This window comes from Diceros bicornis, chromosome 31 (assembly GCF_020826845.1).
Source record: "Diceros bicornis minor isolate mBicDic1 chromosome 31, mDicBic1.mat.cur, whole genome shotgun sequence".
In the NCBI taxonomy this organism is placed as follows: domain Eukaryota; kingdom Metazoa; phylum Chordata; class Mammalia; order Perissodactyla; family Rhinocerotidae; genus Diceros; species Diceros bicornis.
The window spans coordinates 19236913-19262371 of record NC_080770.1 but is presented as its reverse complement, the minus strand read 5'-3'; the positions used below and the strand labels follow the sequence as shown (position 1 = coordinate 19262371).

At 36.9% G+C, this 25459-nt stretch overlaps 1 protein-coding gene and 1 pseudogene across 1 annotated transcript; one reads left to right on the top strand and one right to left on the bottom strand.

The window, feature by feature from the left end:
- The first annotated feature begins 9558 nt into the window (after positions 1–9558).
- Positions 9559–10488, top strand: LOC131395702 (olfactory receptor 4C6-like). Its single transcript, XM_058527541.1, has one exon. The coding sequence runs from the start codon at positions 9559–9561 to the stop codon at positions 10486–10488; it is 930 nt and encodes a 309-aa protein (XP_058383524.1).
- Positions 10489–19206: 8718 nt separating this feature from the next.
- Positions 19207–20149, bottom strand: LOC131395701 (olfactory receptor 4C11-like; annotated as a pseudogene).
- Positions 20150–25459: the final 5310 nt, after the last annotated feature.

Sequence of the window (25459 nt, the reverse complement as noted above, 5' to 3'; positions counted from 1 at the left end):
TAACTAATTTTACTTGGGAACTCTTTAACATGTAGGGTAACTTGTGGAGAGTTGAGATCTTTAGATTGTTGAGTATCTTTAGGACATCAGGAAGGATTAGTGCTGTTAGAGGAAGCAACCCCTGTAACTCACACAGGACCTGAATTAGTTTGGATTTCTCACCCAAGAGAATAGAAAACCTCATAATTCACAGGTCACCAGGTAGAGTATTCAGAAATGCATTGCCTGAGTAGTGATTAAAAGTTAACCATAAACTAAATACTGCTGTGGTCCCACTTATCAAAGCTCAAGATTAATTATAGGAATGCAAAATATCCAGCAACCAAGGTAAAATTCATAATGTCTAACTTCTAAACAAAAATTACCAAACATGTAAATGCATAATCTACAACAATGGGAGAAGAAACAATTAATTCAAAACAACATAAAAAATGACAATGATTATAGAATTAGTAATGATTAATGAATTAATAAATTAGCAATGAATGAAAACAATTTGAATGACTCTATCAAATATTTTCAAGAAAGTAGAGACAAAATTGAATATGGTAAGTAGAGACATGGAAAATATAAAAAAAAAGACTCAAGTCAAAGTTCTAGTGAAAAATGCAATAACTGAAATGAGAAACATACTGGGTGGCAGGTTAATAGATAATTAGATACTGCAGAAGGTTGGACACCACAACAGAAAACGTTAGTAACTTGAAGACATAGCAATAGAAACTATCTAAAATGACAAATGATGAAAAAAACAGACTGAAAACAAATACACAGAGCATCAGTGGGCTATGGAAAAACTTCAAACAGCCTAATATGAGTAACTGAAATCCTCAAAGAATAGAATGGGAGAAGGGATAGAAAATATATTTAGAGAACTAATGGAGAATTTTTTTTCCAAATTTAATGAAAACTATAAATACGCAGATCTAAGAAGACAACAAACCCCAAGCACAAAACTCATGGAAGAAATTACACTAAAAGATACATCCTCATAAATTGGTCAAAAGCAGTGATAAAGAGAAAATGTTAAAAGTAGCCTAAGAGAAAAGACACTTTATGTGCAGAGGAACAAAGATAAAAATTACAGCAAACTTCTCACCAGAAACAATGTAAACCAGAAGACAGTGGAGCAACACCTTTAAAGTACTCAACAAAGATGGTCCACATAGAATTTGACTTGTCAAAAACATCTTTCCAAAACAAAGACGAAGTAAAGATGTTCAGAAATACAAAAGTCAAGGAATTTACCAACAGTAGACTTCCCTACAAGAAAGGTTAAGGAAACCCTTCAGTCAGAAGGTAAATAATATCAAACGGAATTCTGGGTCCCCTGGAAGGAATGAAGGCCACCAGAAGTGGTAAATATATGTGCCAATACAAATAATATGATTTCTATGTCAGCAAAAGTCAACATTAACTCATTTTTCCTTATTGTAAAATGTGAGTTTTTTCACAAAAGAATTTCCATCTTAATGCTTTCCCATTCTTGTACCAAATATTAAAAACTCAAATTTAAATGTCCTCTTGATATAGTCACAACCTCCCTACTAAATCTCCTGAAAGTTATGGGTGCTGGCCCCTATAACACATCCTCAAACCAGGCTTAAAGCAGAGTGTACTATAACTTTTAAAGCCTCATGCACTATGAGAAACATCAGAAATGTATCCTAAAATGCCGTCATCATAAGGAAAGGACCAATTGATTTTACGGGCTAGCTCTACAATGTAATCATTCTGTGTTGTCAGATATCTATCACCTTAGGTAACAGTCCTGCCCTCTGAGACTGGAAAAGGTCACCCACAGAGCAGAGGAGAAGTGAGGCAGCCCCACAGTCTTGGGACTGTAACATAGTCTAATTGAAAATGAAACTGTGTAAGAAAAGTGGCTTTAACAATCTATCCCGAGAACACTGACCTGAACCACATTTACAGTCATAGGAGCAATAAAGTGGAGGAATCTTGCTAATTACAGGAAGAGTTAGCAACAAATGTTTGGGATAAGATCAGAAATAAATAATACTCCAGAGACTGCTGCTGGGGCAACAGTAGCCACTTTCACATCTGGCTTGCTGCCAGATTTAAGATGTTTTGAAATCCGTTTGGAGAAAGTGCCAAATACACCATTTACAGAACTTAATCGAAACACAACACTGTTCAGAACTTTCAAAGAAAAATGAAGAGACAAAGACTCTAAACCTGGGGGGAAAAGGAATAGCTTATTTCTAAAGAGAAGTGACAATAGATTTTTTGAAAAGTGAGAAATTTGTTACACCTGTGGACAAACAAGTTAAGCCAGTGCGATGATAACTACTCAGATAAAGACCAATTCCCGGATGATTTCCTAACCCAGTAGAGGAACAAGCCACACAGACTCATTTTTGCTCAGATTAGGACAACCTGCTAAGTGGTAATTTCTGTCGCTCTACAACTCTTTGACTAATTTGGCCCTTACATGATTTTCCCACCAGGTGGCGCTCCCTCGATTTAATCTAGTCCTGGAGGATTTTGTAGATTTGCCTGTCTTCAGAAAATGCTGATGGATTGTGTAAATTTTAATCAAGTTGTACTTGGTCCTGTACATGGTATTTTGGGACCACATTAACCGGTTTCACTTTAAATTCATGACCTGGATCTCGAAGGAGCCCTTGATGCTGCTACACCATCACAGTGAACAGTTCATTTAGCTAGATCATCACACACAGGTGCACAGTCCACTTACTCTCTCACTGTCCTAAAGTGACTAGACAACTATTAGGACTATTAGTAATAAAGCACTATATGTCCTAAAGGACTATTTCCACCTCTCTGTGTTTAAAACTCCAATAACTTATTCTTTTTCCTCAGTCTCAACCAATGACTTTACTTTCTGTTTCACAGAGAAAGCAATCAGATGAGAATTGCACTCTCATAAAAAATGAATATTAATGCAATGTACAAAGTCCTATGTGATCTGGACCCACCACTCCCTCTCTGACCTCATCTCCTCCTGCTCTCAGTTCCCACCTCACTGGCTAGCTTACGGTTCCAAACCCACCAGACACACTTCTTCATGCATGGCTGAGCCCCTCCTCCCTTGAAATATTTACTGAAATGTGATGCCCTCCACGGAGACTAAGCTGACCCCCTATTTGCAATTGCAGACTGCCCCCAGCTCTAATGATCCCCCTTACCATCCCCTATGTTTTATATTTTCATAGTACATATAAACTTCTAGAAAAACATCCTGTATACTTACGTGTTAGTTTATCATTTATTTTCCCTCTCCCTCACTAGAATCTAAGCTCAGGGGCTCAGAAATCTTTATTTATTCTGTTCATTGTTTTATCTCAAACACCCAAAATATATCTGGCATTTAATAGTTACTTAATAAATATTTTTAGAAAGAATAAGTAAATTTCTACAATGTATAGAACCAAAGTACAAAAAAACTTGGTGGGCTCAGATCTTTGGTCACATATAGTGAAAATAAATTGAACTAAAATTAAACAAATCTCGACTAGACTTCAATGAGTCACCAAAACATTTGCAGACATTTTCAAAATCTTTTCAAAACATCTCATTGTGTATTAATTAGCATGAACTATATGAATATTTTAACATATTTTAAAATATTGTTTACTTAGTAAATTTGAAGAATTGACCATTAGATAAAATGATCACTTTATTCCTATATTTTTAGCAAAATGGCTTAGAATTCAGTGCCAGGCACTAAGGGTAGAAACTACACCAGTTACCAAGGAATTTCTATTCTATCTCTTTTTTTTCCTTTCTCAATTTAGTAAAGCCTTTAAAGATCTCCCTGTAAGAAAAATTGAATCTTTCTTGTGAACAGATATAGTCCACACTTCACACTCGTATTTAGCACTTTGCATTGGCTCCTTTGACTCCCGTTCCATTCACCTTCACTTTGGAAGGTGCTGGAATGCTAAAAGCCACATTCCCCACAATCCCTATGTATTGGTCTCTGGATGTACATTAGATTGCTCCCGTTAGTTGCGCTCCTGAGGGACTTGGAAGGCTATACTGAAGAGGCCATCTTCTTTCAGCTCTTGGCAACAGATGAGCAAATAAGACCAAGAGAAGATGAGCAGTTTCCTTATGCCCAACGTTCCACAGCTAGTAAGTAGCAGATAAAGTATTCCAATTTGTATCTTTAAACTTCAGTTCAATGTTCTGGGTACCTAAACATAGCTTCATTTGATGTGTAAGTGCTTGTAGATAATTTTTGTTAACCCAACTTCAATTACACCTTCGGTCATTTAAAAATAATTTGACTAACAAGTTGGAAAATTATGACGAAGTTGTTGCAGTGCTTCATCAAATATGACTTTTAGCAATGTTCCTCCATGAAAATGCACAATATATACTTGACAGAGAAACATGTTGAGAGTCTCTGAACATGATATTTTATGTTAAATTCTCACAATATCTTTCTTTTCCCAAAAGCTCTGTGTGTCTCTCAACCCTCTTTGAGGCTGTTGAAGGTCTGTTAACACGAGAGTGTGACATTCCCACTGCTGGGTGATGGCAGCTCTAAGGACTGCTTTGCTCACTAGGTTTTTGAGCAATTACACTTGCTTCCAGAAATTCTAAATCCTAGAGTATTACAAGCAATACTTGGACTATTAAAATGACAAAAATTTCAATTGTTGCTGAAAATTAGAAGTAGCAGATATTAGAATAAGAATAAAAGAATTCTTTTCTCATCCTCTGATGGTTATGTCCTGCCTGGTAGGCTGGACTACAACCACGAGCAAGTCAAGGGTCAGCGCTGGAAACGTAGTGAAAAGTACCCTTTAATTCAGGGCGTAAGCAAGTATTTAAATGATATCAAAGCCAATGAATGGGAGTCTGATTGAATGACACCACGAGTTCAATGAGGGAGGTACTAAAATAGTTACGAATGAGACACAAAAATTAAAAATTCACAACAGCAAGTCAGGAAATAGCAGGACTCTGGAAGGTAGTGTAAGCCAGTTTGACTATCTCAGGGTAGACAATCTGGATAGGTTAGGAATTCTTTTAACGGACCAAGTCTTGCTTTCCACTTATGTCGCAGAACTGCTCAAGGATACCAATTGCCATCAAATAACTTCTTGAACTTTAAAAAGAAATTATTCTAAAGGGACAAAAAACAAAGCAATGCATGTTTAGAAGCATATGGCTCTGCTGGATGGTGACATGTGTGGCCATTCTGTGACTGAGGTACAGATCACAGTGTAGGAACAGATGATTACATGGTTAACACTGTGATCTAGATCTGCTTGTGAAGCAGCATGTTGGTCTGGTCCCAGCAGTGTTCTTGCCCCTGGAAACACCTTATTATTAGGGCAGGTGGGTGGAAATTCACTGGATTAGAGATTAGCACCTCCATCAGTGGAGAATCATCCTCAAGGGATGCAACTAGAATGACGCAAGTCTGTGCTATCACAGCTGCTCAAACAGGCGCTCTGACCTCTTAAAGCCCAGGTCCATCACCCAAAGGAGAACTTTATATTCGTAATGTATGTTCTAAGAAGATGAACAAAAACTGTTTCTACTTTGACCAAAAAATACAGTCAACTTGGATTTAGAAAAGAACCTGAAGGATTTGGTGAACACTACACTTGGATACCTTTGAGCAATCGTCCTTAATTGGAGAGAATGTAAATCCCTTGGTAAACCAGAAAGGTTATCTCTTCATTAGGATCATAAACACTTAAGGCTCCTGTTTTAAATCTGTCTTTGAAAACAATAAAAATTCTAGTTTGGGACATTTGACCAAGACATAATAATTGGATGAATTTCTCCTCGTGTATGTCCCAGACACCTTGCCTCCACAATTAGAAAACCCAGCTGGAATCATTCACCTGGTTCTTGGACTCTCTGAAGTTACTTCATTTGAAGGAATCTTGAGTTTGGTAAGATCTTAGGTTAGACTTGAGATGACCTTAGAATCTGTATTTATACAACTTTCTGTTTTTAACCAATTGTTAAAACTAAGCTCTAAGAATCATCTTTATTATTTGGTTAAGTATTTAGTGTGTAGATTTTAGTTATTGCATAGAATTATAGCATAGAAATTACTTACAATATATGACAGTTATTAATTGAATTAATTATATTGAATAAGTGCATACATATCTATTCCTCTTGAATTATGTCAATAATTCATACTCAATACCTGTGTGCTTTATCTGTAAGCAATATTTATTCTCTGGGTAAGAAAGCTTGAGTTATGAACCTGAGTTTATACTTGAGTTCTAACATGAATTAGACCAAGTTATTTTGCTTGATCTGTTTTTATACTCTTTTGAGCAAATTTTTAAAAATTAAATGAATGAGCCTCTACCTTAGGAATAAATATTGGTGAATAAAATGTATAGTTTTCCAAAAAGTGCTCATAGGCAGCAAGAAAGGGAGTGGATAACATATCTGGAAATGGTTCTAAGGAGATTCTCTGATGCCGTTTTTTCCAATTTCACTTCTCTCTCTCATTATTTTAAATTTATTAGTCTTGCCCTTATTTAAGGAAATGGACCACATTTGAAAATTTTTTTAAGTATTTTTTGTCTACTTAATACTTAGAGAAAGTGAGGGAAGTGGACCGGCAAAGGAAAAGAAAAGCATTAATTGTAACTACCCCTGTCTTCGCTTGAAGAGCCTTCTAAAAATAACTCCTCACGACCTGCTGTGAAAGGGACTATGATGAAGGCAGCTGATGGTGTGATTCAACACTGAACTGGAAGTTCAAGGTACTGTTCAGTTCTTGGTTTTGGCCGAAACCAAATTTCAGTCTTTGGTCAAGACTACAGCCACTCATTGTTCCTGGTTGACAGAGAAATAGCAACCAGACTCTGATAACAGATCTGCTCTCAAACTTGGAGGATGAGCATTACCTGTGCCCTACAGAACATTTTAGTTTCCTTCCAGTTCATAAAATGTCTTGGATTGTATTGCTGCCCATTGCATCCTTACTAATTTATTAGGAAATTTGAGAAATATGAAACAAGTAGCAATCCTTAAACATTTCCCAATGGAAATAAGAGAAACATGAAATGGATTGGTTGATGGAGGGAATGAACAAAGGCAGTTGACAAGCCTAGAGCTTACAGACATAAGGACACAATCAGGAAAAAAAAATACACGTATATTGCTTTCCAAAACTTTTCCATGTGTATTACTTTCTTTGGCCTTCAGAGGAGCTCTGTGAGGCAGGATTTTAAAGTACTGGGGGCTGTAAAGCATAGTAGTTAAAGTCTATGCTTTGGAATTAGTCTTGTACCTGCAAAGAAACTGTAAGGTAGTTATACAACTTTTCTAAGCCTCAGTTGCTGCTTCAGAAAATCCACACAATCATAATGCTTATATCATATGGCTGTTCGTTATTATTAAATGAGAAAAAGCCCTGTGCACATTCCACTCATATAGTCAGCAATACACACATGGTATCTGTGATTTCGCTTTTACTAATTGTGCTGCTGTGGAAATTAAGGCTTGAGGAGGTTGAGATTACAAAGGCAGTAAGTGGTCTGCCTGTGACTTAGAGGTAGGTTTTCTATGTCTGAATCCAGTGACATTCCCTGCCAACAGAAAGGCAGACGCGGAAAGAAATGGTGAGAGTCTGGCAGAAGCAGGTGAGATGACATTGGGATAAATAAAGCGAGGAGAACAGAGAAATGAAGCTGAGCAAGTGAGGGGTGCCGGTGACAGGAGTTGAATGTTAGGTAGACAAATTAAATTCTGTACTATATCAACAGGGTGTCTTTCCAAGTTCCAGGCAATAAGAACAGATGAGGCATTAGATATTAGAGTGGTGGCTTTCAATTCTTTTAAACGTGAAATGAATCATTTCTTTAGGAAAATCTCCCCTAAGGGCATAAACAGTTAATGCAATGAAGAGATGAGTGTTTGTGTGTGAAGAAGACACAGTCCCCTCTGTTGTTACTCATCTAGTGAACCATCTTTATACTGCAAATGAGGAAACTGAGGCTCAGAGATGCCAGCAACATGCCAAATAACAGACTAAGTTAGTGATGCAACCCAGAATAAAACCCACCTCTCATTCCCTGATTCCCGAGCCAATGCTCTTTATAATTCACAAGGGCTCTTCCAAGAAAGATCTTAGTTCTTGGGCTAGGTCAGAGAGGATGAGATTAAGTAACATGAATAAAATGGCACTTCCATAGTCTGGTGGATACTTTGCATTTTGTGTAAGAGGTGGGTGTGGAGGTGCGTTGTTAAGTAGCAAGAGTGACTACTTATTATTTATAGTCTTATAGTCCAAATATCGGTTGGAAGCTATGCTCTTTGCAAAATTTCTAAGATGTGGCAGCCAGCCTCTGCTTAAAAGTCTCAAGTAATATGAGATATGTTTTCATTGTAGCTTCTCTTCTAGGTTACAATACTAACTCTCCTGAAACAACACAGACTCTGTTCTTCTCTTCTGCAGTGGGGTATATAGTGGTTAAGAATTTGAGCTGTGGGATTAAAATACCAGCTTCACAGCACACTAGTTATATAATCTCATATAAGAGATTTAACTTCCTAAGACCTCAGTTTATCCTTTTTTCAAAGGGAACCGTACGATACCTACTTCATATGGTATCATGAGGTTTAAATGAGGTAACACATACATCGTACTTGGCACAGTGCCCAGCAACATAGTTAGTGAATCTAAAAGCTAATTGTTTAATTATTGTTGTTATTGTGTTCTGGGATCCTTTGCTCCATTTAAGGAACAGAGGAAACCAAAAGAAATGAGTTGGGCCTATTCAGGTTTGCGTTGGTTATATTGTGGGTCTATGTCTTTACTAGAACATCACGGTTTGTAAACGTCATCATTGAAAAATATATTAGTCATGGATTATAGAGTCACCAGTTTTAGATGTATTTTGATCATTTAATATTTGGAAGTAAAGCACAAAATTACAAAAGAATTGCCATATTATTTGAAAAAGAGCACAGGAAGTAAAACCCACTTCAGATTGTTTGGAAGATAAAACAGGATAATGATTGTGATGTTACCTAGCCCAGTGATCGGTAAGTGACAGACTCACAGCGTGATTTCTAGAGAAGCAATGTTGACGCTGAGGGCACTGATTCTGGAGTCAGAAACGTGGTCCACAGTCTGGCTTCATCAGGCACCAGCTGTGCCATCTTGGTTAAGCTTCCTAAACTCTATGCAAGTCAGTTCCCTCATCTGTTAAATAGAGTCAATTGTAGGGTTATTCTAGTGCCTGGAGGAGGGTAGGCGCTCAAAAAAGCTGGCTATTAGTAATAACAATCATAAAGGGAGGAGAAGGAAAAACCTGTTTCACAAGGAAGAACTGTTTAAAAAGAGAGAAGAAAAGGCTTGGAGGAAACCTTTCATTAATGAAGTAGTTATTGTTTAAGCTCTTTTTTTAGCAGGTTCTTAAAAGCCAAATGCTTGGATGGAGAGAATAAATGAATAAAAACAAACAATGTGATCCTGAGGTCCTGGAAATACCTGAAGCCATATAATCAGTAATTATAAATCATATGTTGCTTTTTTGAGTTTTCCAACTCGCAGCTGGAGCTCATATCAGCACCTGATAAATGGGAAATCAAAATAATGTGACAGAATTCATACTTTTGGGTCTTACAGAGAACCTGGAGTTGCGGAAAACACTCTCTGTTGTATTTCTAACCATGTACATATCCACCGTTTTGGGAAACCTACTCATTGTGGTCACCGTATTGACAAGTCAGAGTCTGAGATCACCTCTGTATTTTTTCCTTTCTTCTTTGTCCCTGTTGGATGTCACCTTCTCTTCTGTCACTGCCCCCAAGATGATAGTGGACTCCCTCTCTGTGAGCACTACCATCTCCCTTGAAGGCTGCATGGCCCAGCTCTTTGCAGAGCATTTCTTTGCTGGTGTGGATGTCATCCTTCTCAGTGTGATGGCCTATGACCGCTATGTGGCCATCTGTAAGCCCCTGCACTACATGACCATCATGAGCCCTCGGGTGTGCTGCCTGCTGCTGGGAGGGGCCTGGCTGGGGGGATTTATCCATGCAGTAACACAGCTTCTCTTCATGTATCAAATACCCTTCTGTGGCCCCAATGTCATAGACCATTTTGTTTGTGATTTGTTTCCATTGTTGAAACTGGCCTGCATGGACACCCACATCCTGGGCTTCTTAGTCATCCTCAACAGTGGGGTGATGTGTGTGACCATTTTCCTTATTCTCATCGCCTCCTACATGGTCATCCTCTGCTCTCTGAAGTCTTACAGCTCTGAAGGGCGGCGCAAAGCTCTCTCCACCTGTGGCTCTCACCTCACAGTGGTCGTCTTGTTCTTTGTGCCATGCATCTTCTTGTACATGAGGCCTGTGGACACTTACCCCATAGACAAGGCAATGACCGTGTCAGGTTCCATCATCACACCCATGTTAAATCCCTTGATCTACACCTTGAGGAACACAGAGGTGAAAAATGCCATGAGGAAACTGTGGGTGAAACAAGAAACTTTGATTGGCAAGTGACTGTCTTTTCTGAGAATATTGTGTGTTTCCCATAGGGAGAAGTCATTCTTTCAGAATGTGTGAGATATAATTGACATATAACATTCTATTTGTTTCAGGTATAAAACAGAATAATTCAATATTTGTATATATTGCAAAATGATCACAAGTCTAGTTAACATTTGTCATGATATATAGTTACACAAAAAATTTCTGTAAAAAAATTGTGCCTCAATTGAAAAATAAAATAAACATTTAAAAAGATAAAAAAGAAAGGTGTGAGAAATAAAACTGTCCATTCTCCACTAGCCACCAGAAGGATCTCTTAAAAATATAATTCTGATTTATGATTTAGAGTATTTGCAATTTAAAGATTATGATAGTCTACTGCTTTATATCTTTCCTTGGCTTCCTATTGCCTTTAGAAACTCCTTACCTTGTCCAAGAATCCCCTGATTAATCTGTCTACTGCCTCTGCAACTTGAGCACCTCACCTCCTCCCTCACTGTGCATCAATCACTCATGTTGGGCTTTTTCTTCTGCCTTTAGAGCTATGCAAGATTTTTCTCACCTTAGGGTTTTTACTTCTCTCTCTCTCTCTCTGAAAACAAGCCCTCTTCCTCTTCAGGTGGCTGTTTCTCTCTAACATCTAGTCCTAATTAAGAGACTAAGTGTCATTACATCACAAAGCCTTCCCCCATGACTCTATTCAAAGATTCTTCCACTCCTGCCATTATTCTCTATGTCAATATCTTCATTTTCTTAGCAATGATGATCAAATGTATAATTATTTTGTATAATTATGATTTGATTTTTGTTGCTTTCCATCTCTCTCTAGACTGGACATCTATGTGGGAAGGATTTTTGGGTTTTTTTTTGTGTGTGTGAGGAAGATCAGCCCTGAGCTAACATCCATGCCAATCCTCCCTTTTTGCTGAGGAAGATTGGCCATGGGCTAACATTCGTGCCCATCTTCCTCTGGTTTATATGGGACGCTGCCACAGCATGGCCTGACAAGCGGTGCATGGGTGCACACCTGGGATCCGAACCTGGGCCGCCAGCAGCGGACCGCGCGCACTTAACCGCTACGCCACAGGGCCTGCCCCGATTTTTGTTTTATTTATGCTCAGCACCTATTAGATTTTCAGTAAATATCTGTTAAATAGCTATAGAATACAAGAGCTTTGTTTTTCAAATAGCTAAATTCAGATGGTTAGGGCAAAATAGAGACAACTAATATGTAATTAAAAGTAAACAAAGAAACAAAACAAAAGTCAGAGAGTGACCATTACAATAGAGTTAATGGAAATGGAGGGCTATGAGTATTTCATGGAGGCTACGTCATATTGTGTAGTCAAAGAAGGATTCTATTAGCAGGTAGCATTTCAGCTTATTTTGAATTCTGTTGAGATATCCTTAGGAAAAGTGATGAAATATACTAATCAATAAGTTTAATAATGATGAGCACCAATAATTGACAAGAATGATCAGAAGCAAACAACCATAAGAGGATTAGTGGGATGAAGATTCTAGAGAGAGAAAACTATAATGCAGGAACCACCATGGTATTTTCGAGGAACTATCAAAGATCAGAGTGAATGGAACACAACAGTCCAGGTAGAGAGTTCGAGAAGCAGAATCAGAAATGTACACAGTGGTTAGATTGGGTAGTGCTCATACATCCAGCCTTCCTTGAATCCTCAAAGAGCATAAATGTTATTATGTCTTAAAAATGACCCAGAGTCAAAAATGCTTTCAGAACGCAGATGGACTCTAGCTTTTGTGCTACAGAAGACTCGGGCAACATGGTGTGAAAAGATTTTGTAGTCAGCTTCTATTTGTCCTTTAATTTTCAATTGTATAAGAAACTTCACAATACCCTTTTTAAATATTTCAGAGTAAAATACTCCCCTGAACTCTACATTTCGTTATATTTTCCCATATATAAATACAGAAGAAAAAATCCATAATAGTGTGATTACCTGGGTCTTTGGAAAAACCTTAGGATGATCTTTATTTAATTATAATCATATAGTGTAAACACTGGGAAGAACCTTGGAGTGAGGTCCTTGACTTTATATTTGTGTAATATTTAATAACTTGAGGTTTAATAACTTCATAAAGGTCAATCAAAGAAACAGTATATTGCTAGCTTAAGTTTATGTTTTGTATGGTACTGATGAATTCTTTGTGACTATGTCATCCTATAATTTAGAGTCACCTGTCTGTTTGTTCACATCTTTTTTACATATAACTAAAATTAGTTCTCATAAAATAGCGTGCCTCTATTTCTCATTAAATCATTTTAGCAAGTAAGGTTGAGTAATTTTTTATGTATCTGCTTTCTGAATCAAACTTTGGTTCACTGATTTCTGTTACTAGGACTTTCTGTTAATAAAATTATATTGTTTTATAAAAAGAGAATTTCCAAGTTGCCAAAATGGGATTTGATAAGATTTAGTCTGAATTATAATTAAAACACAGAAAACTAAAATTAAAATGAAATTCTTTAATTTGATGAAAGGATACGTTCCAGAAACCTAAAGAAAATATCACAGTTAATAGTAAATTAATTGAATTAAATTAACTGAGTTGGAAATTAATTAATTAATCAATCAGGAATAAGACAAGGCCACTTTTTATAATGCTATTATTATATATTTTGCTGAGGGTCCTAACGCAGTGTTCTCAATCTCAGATACCTAGAGTGGCCAGAAAGACAAAACAAATGAAAAAAGCCAAATTGTGCAAGACATTTCAGACATTTGCTCCCTCTGGAGCAATGTCCCCATGAGGGTCTGCATGACTCAGCTCTGATCCATGGTTGTTTTATGCGGAGTATATGTCCAAATTTGCCACATCCTCAGAATTCAAGAGACATCAGGCACCCATATTTTATATGAATTTTAATGATTTGAATATGTTGCTAACTAATTTTTAAAACATTATGTTAAATAAAAATTTTGGATCAAACAAATCTACAAATTTTTAAATTAATTGGGCCCATGGGCTGTCACTTTGGAAACTCATTGTCAACCAATGAAATAACAGTAAAAAGAAATAAGATAATCAAAACTGAAAATGAGGTAACACAGTTCATCATTGGCTGACATGTTCATCTACTTAGAAAAACCAAGACAATCAACTGACAAATTATAATGTTTATTATAAAAATTTAGTCAAATATCAGCATAATAATACTTTCAAATATAATTACAATAAATAATTATAAAATATAATGTCTGCTTCATAGTAACAGTAAGACTCTAAACAACATAACAAAAATCTGTACAGTCTTTATGAAGAACACTAAACATCTTCACAAAAGACAACTTAATAAAGAGTTATAGAATTCATCATGGGAAGATATCCTATTTTAAAGTTGTTAATTTTTCACAATTAATTCACGAACTGAGTGAAATTCCAATCAAAATCCAAGAAGATTTTTTCTTGGAAACTGAGAGAATGATTCTAAACTCCACATGGTTTGATATGTATATGAGAATAGTCAAAGATTTTCTGGGGGGTTGGGGAGAAGAAGAAGAAGGAGGACAAATATATCATAAATCTATAGTAATTTTAAAAATAAGAGATACCCACAGAATAGACAAATATGTTAATAGAATAGAGTATTGAGCCTAGAATTCAGCCATAGATATTTGGTAATTTAATGTATGATGAAGCTGGAAGTTTTTATCAATAATGCAAATAAATTGTATTAAGATAAATGACTATCAATTTGAAAAAAAATGTTAGAACCTATCTCACAAAGTCAATAGGAAAACATTCCTGATAGCATTTTATGTGTATAGGATCATCAAAAACAAAGAGGGAAAGGATGCTGAATAAGCTAAAAATATTTTTAAAATTCAATTACAATGAAAGTGGGGACCTGAGAGACAGTGATGCAAATAGAAGTGATGATATTAAAGTTGATTATGTGCTTGCTTGTAATGTTTTCCTTTTTTTAAGTAAGGGAAATGCATTATTTTTCACTTCTGCAATTAATAATTAACATTTTTTAAAATAATATAAAAACAAATGATATATATTTTTTTAAGAAAACACAGTGCTTAAAATTTCTGGACATAATGAAGAAACTGGATTTTCCTATCGCTATAAGTAGCTAAAACCTGGACAAAATATGTGAAACAATGATTTTCAATATTGGACAACATGCAATATAGTACTTGGGTTCCCAGGGAAAGGAAACAAATCTGGTGAGCTCGAGGGTAACTGCAGGTTTCTGCTGGAGAACATTCTGGACTGTGGTGCAGCAAGGGAGGACCCCAGCAAGGCCCCACAGTTCTCACTGAGATGAGGATACAGAGATCAGAGTTCAGGGTCTGAAGAGGCTGTAGTCTGTGAAGCAGAGCACTGGAGCAGGAGGAGCTAGGCAGAGAGAAAAACAGAAGTCTTCAAAGAGTCCTGTGCAGTCTAAGCCAGTTGCTCAATACTATGAATACTAAGTTGTGTATGTGTGGGGTGAAACTCCACAAGACAGAGAAAAGAACAGAAAAAAAAATTTATTTCTCATTCACCTTATATAGTCCTTGCAATCTAGGCCTCTGCTTCACACAGTAACTCAGGGACAGGTTGACAAAACTCCATCATCTTGTAACTGAATAGATGGTTCCTTCAGCTGCCACTGCAGAAGATGACAGAAACTGGAGATTTGGGGATGTTTTCTCTAATGCCTCAGCCTCAAGGTGGCACACATGGCCCCCACTCACGTTTCTGGGACCTCCAATTCTAAGACATACCTCAAACATTTACAGAGGCCAGGCAGATAAATTCTAAGACGGTTCCATCTAACTGAAAGGAAGCTGGGAAATGGAGTGGAGCAAATGGAACATTCCTGTAAATTACTGTCTCTAGTATAACTTGTCAGTCAAGTGCTAATATATACCCTTCTCATTCCAAAGTTTGAACTCTTTCAACTAATTTCTCTAAGCAACATAAATTCAGAACATCACCTTGGTGGTTTCATAAAGAGTATCCCTGATTTTTAACATTTTTAAAGATTCTCAAAGATTTTTTAAATGTTTTAGTCTATTTAAACATTATTGATGATGTGTATTGTGCTGATGAAAATATAAATAATAGTGATACAGAGAGATTAAGTAACTTAGTCAAGATAAATTGTCAAATCCAGTTCCAAATCCAGTGTGGCTCGAGACTTATAAATTCCTTTATACAAATTCCCTGGGAACAAGAAATGTAAAATCAGTGGAAGAAGCACACAAGTTAATTAAATTCAATATAGTGTGATACATTTAGTGATAGAGGAATTTATAAGTATGAGGGAGTATAGATAAAGAGCCTTTGGCTGAGCTATCTGGGTCAACAGAAAGCTTCCTGGAAAAGGTGATATTGAAGTTGAATCTGAACACATGGGTAAGATGTTTCCAAGTTAGCCAAAATGTAAAACTTTCCAGGTAACGGGACCAGCATGCCAACAAAGAAATAAAGCATGAAGCAGTACGTTACGTGCATTGCTAAGGATTAAATAAATTATATAAAGCCCTTTGAAAAGTACCTGGCACATAGTAATCATTTGGGGTAGATTTATTACATTGTGAACATAATTATTAGCCTGTCTATATTTACACCATTTTGCCTTCTCATTCTGACTCTGGGCAGCCCTTGTGACTCACTTTGGCTGATAGAATATGGTAGACACGAACAGATTGTCAGTTCTGAGCTTGGGCCTCAAGAGTTCTTGTTGACTTCCATTTGCTCTGTTAGAAACCTCTGCCATGCGAATTAGAAAATTAGCATGCTGGATGACAGATCACTAGGAAGAGAGCACTGTTGTCCTAACCAAGATCATATTAGATCAGACTATAGCCTGCTGAACCCAAAACATGTAAAAGATCCCAGTCAAGATCATAGAGACACCTACTCAACGTGCAGCTGACTACTGATGCATAAATGAGCTCAGTGGAAAGGGGAAGTACAATCCAGCTGATCCATAGACTGAAAACCAAAAAAATATTGTTTCATGCCATTGAAGTTACGTGGTTATTTGTTACACAGTGATAGATAACAGATAGAGGATTTAATAATAACTATCTTTACAATTGGTCTCAAGAAATTTTTGACAGATGGCAGTGAAGCATATTGTAAATGAGTAAGCACCATATGACAACTTTCTGCTGTATGAAAGTAAAGCATCTTGAGGATGAAGCACACTTTTTTAATTTGTACAAAGTCACCACATGGACAGGAGGCAGCCATCGGCACATCTGCTGCCATGGGTACCTCAGAGAGGAGCTGTGAAAATGGGTAAAGCAGAGTGACCAAAATCTGGTGTAGATGCTTTGGGTTTCTTTTTGCCTGTTGTGTAATCATTTCATTTTGTAATAAACCCACTCTTCTCCCACTCTCAACAACAAAGTTTAATTGGTGTCTCCATCTATGCTCCAAGGGTAAGTGTATGGCCAAGACTTGGAAAATCAAAGAATCCTATTTTTTTGACAACAGTGATGATTTCGTGGAGGAGTAGTTGACCCTTGTAAAATGCAATCTCAGTATGTACTTTTGCTGGAATTGCTGGGTAAAATAATCCTTTCTTTCCTTATGGAGTTATTAAGTATGTGTGTTTATACTGCAGGCCAGCCTAGAGTCCCAGGGTACACTTAGGACACAAGACACTGTTATTATTTCTTAACTCTGTATAACTAATTCAAGCACTATCATTCTAGCTTCTGCTCTGATCCTCTGCCTCTGACTCATGGGATGGAGGAAGGAGAGTGAGGGATCTCTGCAGTTTCCCGCAGAACTCTGTGATTTGTTTTATCTGCTAGGGTCCTACACGGCCCCTTATTTGTCCTGCTATTTGAAGTGACTGGTATCAAAATTATTTCAACACTAACTATCGTTGTTGGCTGTTGACACCCTAGTGATGATTCTCTTCAGGAACTTAGAGGTTCTTCTTCTGTGCAAGAAGCCTCACACCTGAGTGCAGGGATGAGGGAACTGAAAATGGCTCCCTTGCCATAGAAATCACAAAAGGATTGTAGAAGAGTAGCCTTAGATCTTCCATGAAGTGACTTTGTAATTTCTTTTATTTCCCTGATCCAAAGATTGATTTTCAGACTTCCTTTCTTTCCTCCCATTCCTGTGCTTCGAGGGATTTCTCCTCTCCTTTCCTCATTAATCATTCCTATAGTCTGTCTCTGCCCAATTCCCTTTGTAGTTTTCCCTCTTTACAGATAAGGTTGAATTGTACAAACATTCCTCCATAAAATGTATCTTTTATGTGACTGCAACAAATGTTTCTCCAATTGGAGTAACGTACCATCCCTGTCTAAATGAAAATAAATTATCTTGAAGTCCAGTGTTCATACAAATTCTTTATGAATTAATACTTCTTATGTAACAAGGTGTCATAACTGAAATTTTGACTAGACACGATAGATGGGGAATTACAAAGTGTGTTCAAATCACCTATGCCTATCTCTAAACCAAACAAAATGATAGAGATAATCTCCCCACAAGTAGATAAAGGATATAAACCTGGTCAGAGTGGAAAGTGGGAGAGTGGTTTGTGAGAACATCTTAGGGGAAATTACTGTAGAGATATGCCTGCTCCTCACTCCAAACTTAACACATGTGTGTGTGTGTGTGTGTGTGTGTGTGTGTGTGTAAAATGGAAGGGGGTTTCAAAGTGCTATTGAGAACCTAGCACACAACCCTCCTGTTGGTGGGACCAAGGGACTGAGATCAGAAACAATAACAAAACTATGTGCTTCTTTCCTAATACCCAAGTAAACATGGTAGCCAAGGAAGATAAGCTACACTAGGTCAATGGTACAGAAATATCCTGAAACATCATTTTCCCCCTCAAATATTCATATACCCAAAAATGATTCTCAACATATAAAGAAGATAAAGTTCCTTGTCTCCCACCTGGATAAAATTACCTCTTTCCTTTCACCTTTTCTCTGTCTTCATCATGCATTGTTATCTATTCTCCTTCCTTCCCTTTACTCTCCGTTCTGTATATGCCTGCTGCCAAACTCTCTTATAGCCTCTTCCTTCTTCTTTGGGAAGAACAATGTGAAAGACCCTGAAAAGGCAACAGTCTGGTAATATTGCCTATCACACCCAACCATGAGACTCCTCCCTCCATCACCATTCGCAGTATTTTGAGAGACTTTACAGTGACAGTCTAGGTTTTCCCTGATATTCCCAGCTTTTATTGGAATTTGAGGGTCCGTCAATATAGATTCCCAGTGAGGCAGGCTCAGGCACAGATTTCCAGAGCAGCATTTTCTCAGAGCATCTTGTCTAATCCTCAGTTTGTCAAGACAGCAACCTTGATTCTGTAAGTGTCCAGTCTCATACGGGTTAGCTCTTATCGTCACATTCATAAGGACAAGAATAAAATATAAAAAAATAATTGTTTCATGACATACACTTACACAGTCATTTTGTCATTAGGCAGTGTGTAAATATGGCCAAATGTTGATAGAATTCAAGTAAGGGTCATCATTGGTTGTTCAAAGTGGTTACAGGATTTAAGTAATTTTATTTGAATGTAATCATCTTAGAATAAGGATACTGAATATATAATAAAGGAATATGTACTTATGGAATATATATATTTACATCCACATATTTCTTAATTATTTGTGCCTCAACAGGAATATTTATCTTTACTGTCCTTTAAGCAAAACTAAGCTGTTAAGGAAGTAGACGTTAGAATCCCCATATATTATTTATCAGTTGAAGTCATATTTTGCTACACCATAATTTTTCGTGGCATTTTTCACCTCTGCATTCCTCACTGTATAGATCAGAGGGTTGAGCAAGGATGTCTCAATTGTATAAAACACAGCCACCATCTTGTCTATTGGAAATGTGGTTGGTGGGCATGTGTACATAAATATGCATGGACCAAAAAGTATGACAACTACAGCAAAGTGGGAGGTGCACGTGGAAAGGGCTTTTCGCCTTCCTTCTGCACTGTGGTGTCTCAGAGAGTACAAGATGACAGCATAGGACATAAGCAGAATTATGAAACTCACCATGCATAGGGCCCCACTGTTAGAAACAGCCACCAATTTTTTTTTTTTTTTGTGAACAGCCAGCAAATTTATCACGTGAGTGTCCATGCAGGCAAGTTTCATCAAGGGCTGCAAGTCACAGAAATAGTGGACAAATAGTGGGTCACATTAGGGCCACAGAAAGGCAATCTCAAAGCCAGGAAAATCTGTGCTGAAGAGTGGATACAAGATCCCACCCAGGCCAGAATCACCAACACGACACAGACTTGCTGGCTCATGAAAGTTGTGTATCGCAAGGGCTTACAAATGGCTACATCGCAGCCAAGGCCATGAGGATGAGCACAAAGATTTCCATGCGGCCAAAGAAATGGGCTGCAAAGACCTGAGTCATGCGCTCATTGTAGGAAACGGTCTTCTTCTGAGAAGGGCATCCCCAATCAATCTGGGGGTGTGGTTGTAGAGAAGCAGGCATCAGCAAAGGACAGACAGAGTAGGAAGAAGTACATGGGGCTCTCAGAGGTCCTGCTTGTTTTAATATTCACTACAATGAGAAAGTTCCCCAACAGTGTCATGAGGTAAAGAATCAAGACAACTCTAAATATTGCTTTCTGCTTTCCTGCATCCTGTGTCAACCCAAACAGAATGAATTCAGTCACACTGTTATTCATCTCATACTAGTGGCCAAAGGTAGGATGCAGTTGACAGTTTTAATCTGCAGAAAGAAAAAATAAGTGACATCTTAGGAAGATAAGTGGGCTGAACTCTGAATTAATTGTTTTTGCACCATCCTGTTACCTCCAACTGCCTTTAATCCCCTATGAATCTTTGTAAATCTACAGATGTCCAAGCCTCTCCCACATCTGTTAATTCAGAAACTCATTGCATTGCACCAAAGCTTTTGTGTAAATAAAAAATAAAAGTTCTTTGAAATTTTTGATTTCTACCAAGATTGAGAACTGCAGAACTTGTGCTTTTTTGGGCAAATGATTTAACTGCTTGGGAATTAAGCCTTCATTTGAAAAGTGGAGTCCAAATACCCACCCTACCTTATTCTGAGTTTCCCTAAGAACAAAAAACAAGATTTTATACACACACATACACACGTATATTTCATGTATTATGCATCTTGTCTGTTTGCTTTGAAATCTGAACAACACTATTTCAATATAATTAAGCAGTAATATTGTTGGAGAATCCCTCTTGAAGAAAATATTCTCACTTACTTCACTCATTTTTGTGCCCATTGTCGCTGGCCCCTTCAGGCTCTTGGAGGAAATATGCTTTATTATGACAACCCTTTACCTATGACTCTTGTGTTCAAGATGTTAGCTTCACTGATGGTCATGATATAACAAGTGTTTGGATAATACTTTGAGGTTGTCATAATTTAGGAAACTACTCTTTATCTCTTTATTCTTGAACTTATCCCATTAGAATATGGATCCTCTCTGCCTAGGAATTTGATCTGATATAAAATTTCTGATATGCCTGTAATGTAAGCAGTGTTTTTACTCTTATATGTCCATCTTTACCCTGAAATCCCTGGGATACTTCATCTAAAATCATTATTTTAAAAAATTTCATAATTCCAATATATGATTTTTCTATTTCAAGTCCTTATTCATAGCATATATAGCTTATGTGATTGAAATCTTCATATAATATCATTTGGTGTTCTGATTTTGACTTAGAATTGTTATAGTAGTTCTTCCCATGTTCTTACACTTTCCATAGTTTAATTATCAATTTAATGATGTGGCAATAATATATAAATTTTTATAAGAAGCATTTATTTAACTGTCCTTTAAGATATTTATATCGCTTTCAATTTTCACTCTCATAAATAATAATTCTACAAACTTTAGAATAATTTTCAAAGTACAATATTGCTTCCCCAAATGCTAGAGATTATCATTGTTATTAATAAGTATTAAAATGTTTTTCAATATTTTGTACTTTTTTATTAACTATATTTTTATCATAGAATAATTCATGATCATCATAAGATACTCAAAGTAAGCGGAAGAATGTGAGAAGAAAACTTAAAATCTCCCTCCAAATATTTGAATCTATAATTCTACTCCTCAGAAATAACTGCTTTTAGTTTCTTGTATGTCCTCCCAGAAACATTCTATAAGTATACTTACATATGTGTATATCTCTATATCCTTTTTTATATACAATTATGGCCAATATTTCAAGTTTGATGATGTTTCAGGAAAGCTGATGAACAAGCAGACAAAACAAAACGTTATCTTGTGATGTTATTTTATTACTTCACTTGGTTAATAGGAAAAAACTGTATTTTTATAATATGCATATAAATTTATATTACCAATAAAATTTTACATTTTTACTACTTTTTTTTTTCTTTTTTTGGCTGAGGAAGATTCACCCTGAGCTAACATCTGTGCCAATCTTCCTCTAATTTGTATGTGGGTCACTGCCACAGCGTGGCCGCCAATGAGTGGTGTAAGTCTGTGCCAGGGAATTGAACCTGGGCCACTGAAGTGGAGTGTTCCAAACCAGGCCATAGGCTGGCCCCACATTTTTACTACATTTTTAATGAAAATATTTCCCTTCTGAGAATATTTTATCTTTTGTCAGCTCATATTTTGCAATCTTGATATTTTATCTAGGGTAGATATTAAACCCGCAAACTAATTACATTTCTTGGTTAAGAATACAGTTTCTGGGGGCCGGCCCCACGGCGTAGCGGTTAAGTGCTCATGCTCCGCTGCTGGCGGCCTGGGTTCAGATCTTGGGTGCGCACCAATGCACCACTTGTCAGGCCATGCTGAGGCGGCGTCCCACATAAGGTGGAGGAAGACGGGCATGGATGTTAGCTCAGGGCCAGTCTTCCTCAGCAAAAAGAGGAGGATTGGCATGGATGTTAGCTCAGGGCTAATCTTCCTCACAAAAAAATAATACAGTTTCTGGAGTCAGATGACATGAGTTCAAATCGCAGTTCCACTATATACTAGCTGCAAGATCTTGATAAAGGCACTTTAGACATAATCATGGTTACTACGCAGATAAAATGAGACAAACATCTGTTAACATCTGTTAAGAAGTACGTAAATCTCAGCCTCTGTTACTTCCACTAGTATGATTTGCTTTTTCTCTTTTTCTGTGACTTTTTTTTCCTTTTTACAAAGTCCAAGCTGTCAACTTGTCTAATCTATCTTTTCAAAATATTTTAAAATTATAGTATTTATTCACTTATCTTCCATAATTCCACAATTATCTTTCATTTCAAATATTGAGTCAAAATTGTCTGGAGTTATTGTGAGGAATGGGGAAAATACTCCCCTGTTCTTAACAATTTAATATGAGTTTTAAGATAAATGTAGATAAGATCATTAACTATGTAGGTCACCGTGTGATTGGTATTAGAAGAGTAGAAACCATCTGCAGAGCGATGAGTACAAATTCCTAAAAGTAGATAAACTGGTAGTGAAAAATTCAGAATTATTAAACGATGAACTATAACATTAACTGAAGAGAGTCAGGTTCAAACCGGGTTCTCTGAAACACAAGTAATCAAAAGCAGAGCTGAGGTGGGTTAGCAGAGAGATCAGTCATAAAGCCTGAAGCCACACTGCCTTGATTCACACCCTATGGAACTTCCCATTATGGTGTGATATGTAACAAGTCCCTTGACATCTCTTGCTTCATTTTCTTCAATTATGAACATAAATAATGAAATAACCTACCTTTTAGAGTTGCTATGAAGGTTATATAATCCCACATGTAGAGAAGCATATAGAAGGTGCAGGTATTTGGTTCCTGCATTTGAGGAGGTTATTTTCATTATGATTATTAGCATTGGCTTTTCAAGAAGTACTTTCCTTCAAAACTATTAACTCACATTATTCATTTACCTGTAATATAGTGGCATAACTGTTTTAAAACGTTAAGTTCCTTTGCTGAGTGGCTGAAGTCTTAACAGCACTGTGGCTCACACAGGTTTTCTCATGGTGATCAGAAGCTAGGAATCACAATTCCAAATATCGTTAATAAATATTAAAAAATAAATAAAAGGTGCATAACAGCTTCAATATATGGGGCCCATGATGAGAGGAAAGTAGAAATAAAATAGGTCCTTGGTTGGACACAGATATCTGAAAATCTGAGGAGTGAGGACATTTGAGATGAGAGAAATGACATCAAAGTTTTAATGGAGATGATAGGGCAAACTTTATCAGGCAAAAAAAAAGAAGGTCAATATGAAGCCTCTAGTTTAGCCAGACTCAATGGTCATAGTAGAAAGGCTTGGAAAAGTAAGTTGTCCTCCTAGCTGAAAGTCATGAAAGCCAGGTTATGAAATTTGAATATATTTTTATTGATGAAATATAGAGGCATAGGGGCCTTCCTGGTGGTGCAGTGGTTAAGTTCACATGCTCAGCTTCTGCGGCCTGGGGTTTGCAGTTTCGGATCCCGGGCACAGACAGACATATCGCTTATCAAGACATGCTGTGGTGGCGTCCCATATAAAGTAGAGGAAAATGGGCACGGATCTTAGCCCAGGGCCAATCTTCCTCAGCAAAAAGAGGAGGATTGGCATCAGATGTTAGCTCAGGGCTAATCTTCCTCACAAAGAAAAAAAGAAATCAGAGGCATAAAAAACATGAGAGCAGCTTTTATTAAGATTTATTCAGTACTTGAGAACAAAAATCATTCAAAATTGTTTAGCAAAAAATTTAGTCTTTTTAATTTTTTTCTAACTTGAGTCTAATTGGACTTTGAGGGCATCTGTAATGAAGTGCCTACCTCCTTCAAGATGTCAGAGCTTCACTACAGATGTCTGTCTTTCTAACCCCTTCACTTAGAAACTCAGTGGAAAGCATACAACTGGATTCACTATGGCCCCAGCAAAATGAAGATTGGGCCTGCAGGCATCCCAAACATGATTCATCAGAGGCTTCAGACTTGTTACTTCCTTTCTTAGAGAAGATCATAAGTGCTCACTCTCGATTAGTCTCTGTGGGAAACAGCAAAATTAAATATCTCTACTCAACTTTAATAGGATTGTTTTTTGTTATTGTTGTTGTTTTGAAGACTTTATGTTCCAGAGAAGTTTTAGGTTCACAGAAAAATTAAGAGAAAGTTACAGAGATTTCCCATACCTCACACGTGCATAATCCCTGCCTTATCAAAGTCCCCCACCAGCGTGGTGCGCTTGCTGTGATTGATGAACCTACATTCATGCATCATAATCACCCAAAGTCCATAGTTCACCTTAGGGCTCACTCTTGGTGATGTACATTCTATGAGTTTGGATAAATGTGTAATGACATATAACCATCATTATAATATCATACAGAGTATTTTCACTGCCCCAAAAACAGGGTCATTTTTATACACCCAAAACAGAGAACATAATAATTCCTTTCATACACTATTTAATACTCATTAAATTCTAAATAAATCTCACACAATTTAGTGGAATAAGCATAATACTTTGAATGAGATACTTAAGTAAGTTTTCATTGTGAGAATTATTATTTCATACATACCACAAAATCAGGCTGATATTTCATAAATGTCGTTATTACAAGTGACCAATCCTAGAATTCTTTTTTTTTTTTTAATTTTCTGTTTATGGCAGTAACATTGGTTTATAACATTGTAAAAATTTCAGGTGTACATCATTATATTTCTATTTCTGCGTAGATTACATCATGTTCACCACCAAAATACTAATAACAACCCATCACCACACACATGTGCCAAATTATCCCTTTCGCCCTCCTCCCTCCCCCCTTCCCCTCTGGTAACCACCAATCCAATCTCTGTCTATATGTGTTTGTTTATTGTTGTTATTATCTACTACTTAGTGAAGGAAATCATACAGTATTTGACCTTCTCCCTCTGACTTATTTCACTTTGCATTATACCCTCAATGTCCATCCATGTTGTCACAAATGGCTGGATTTCATCGTTTCTTATGGCTGAGTAGTATTCCATTGTGTATA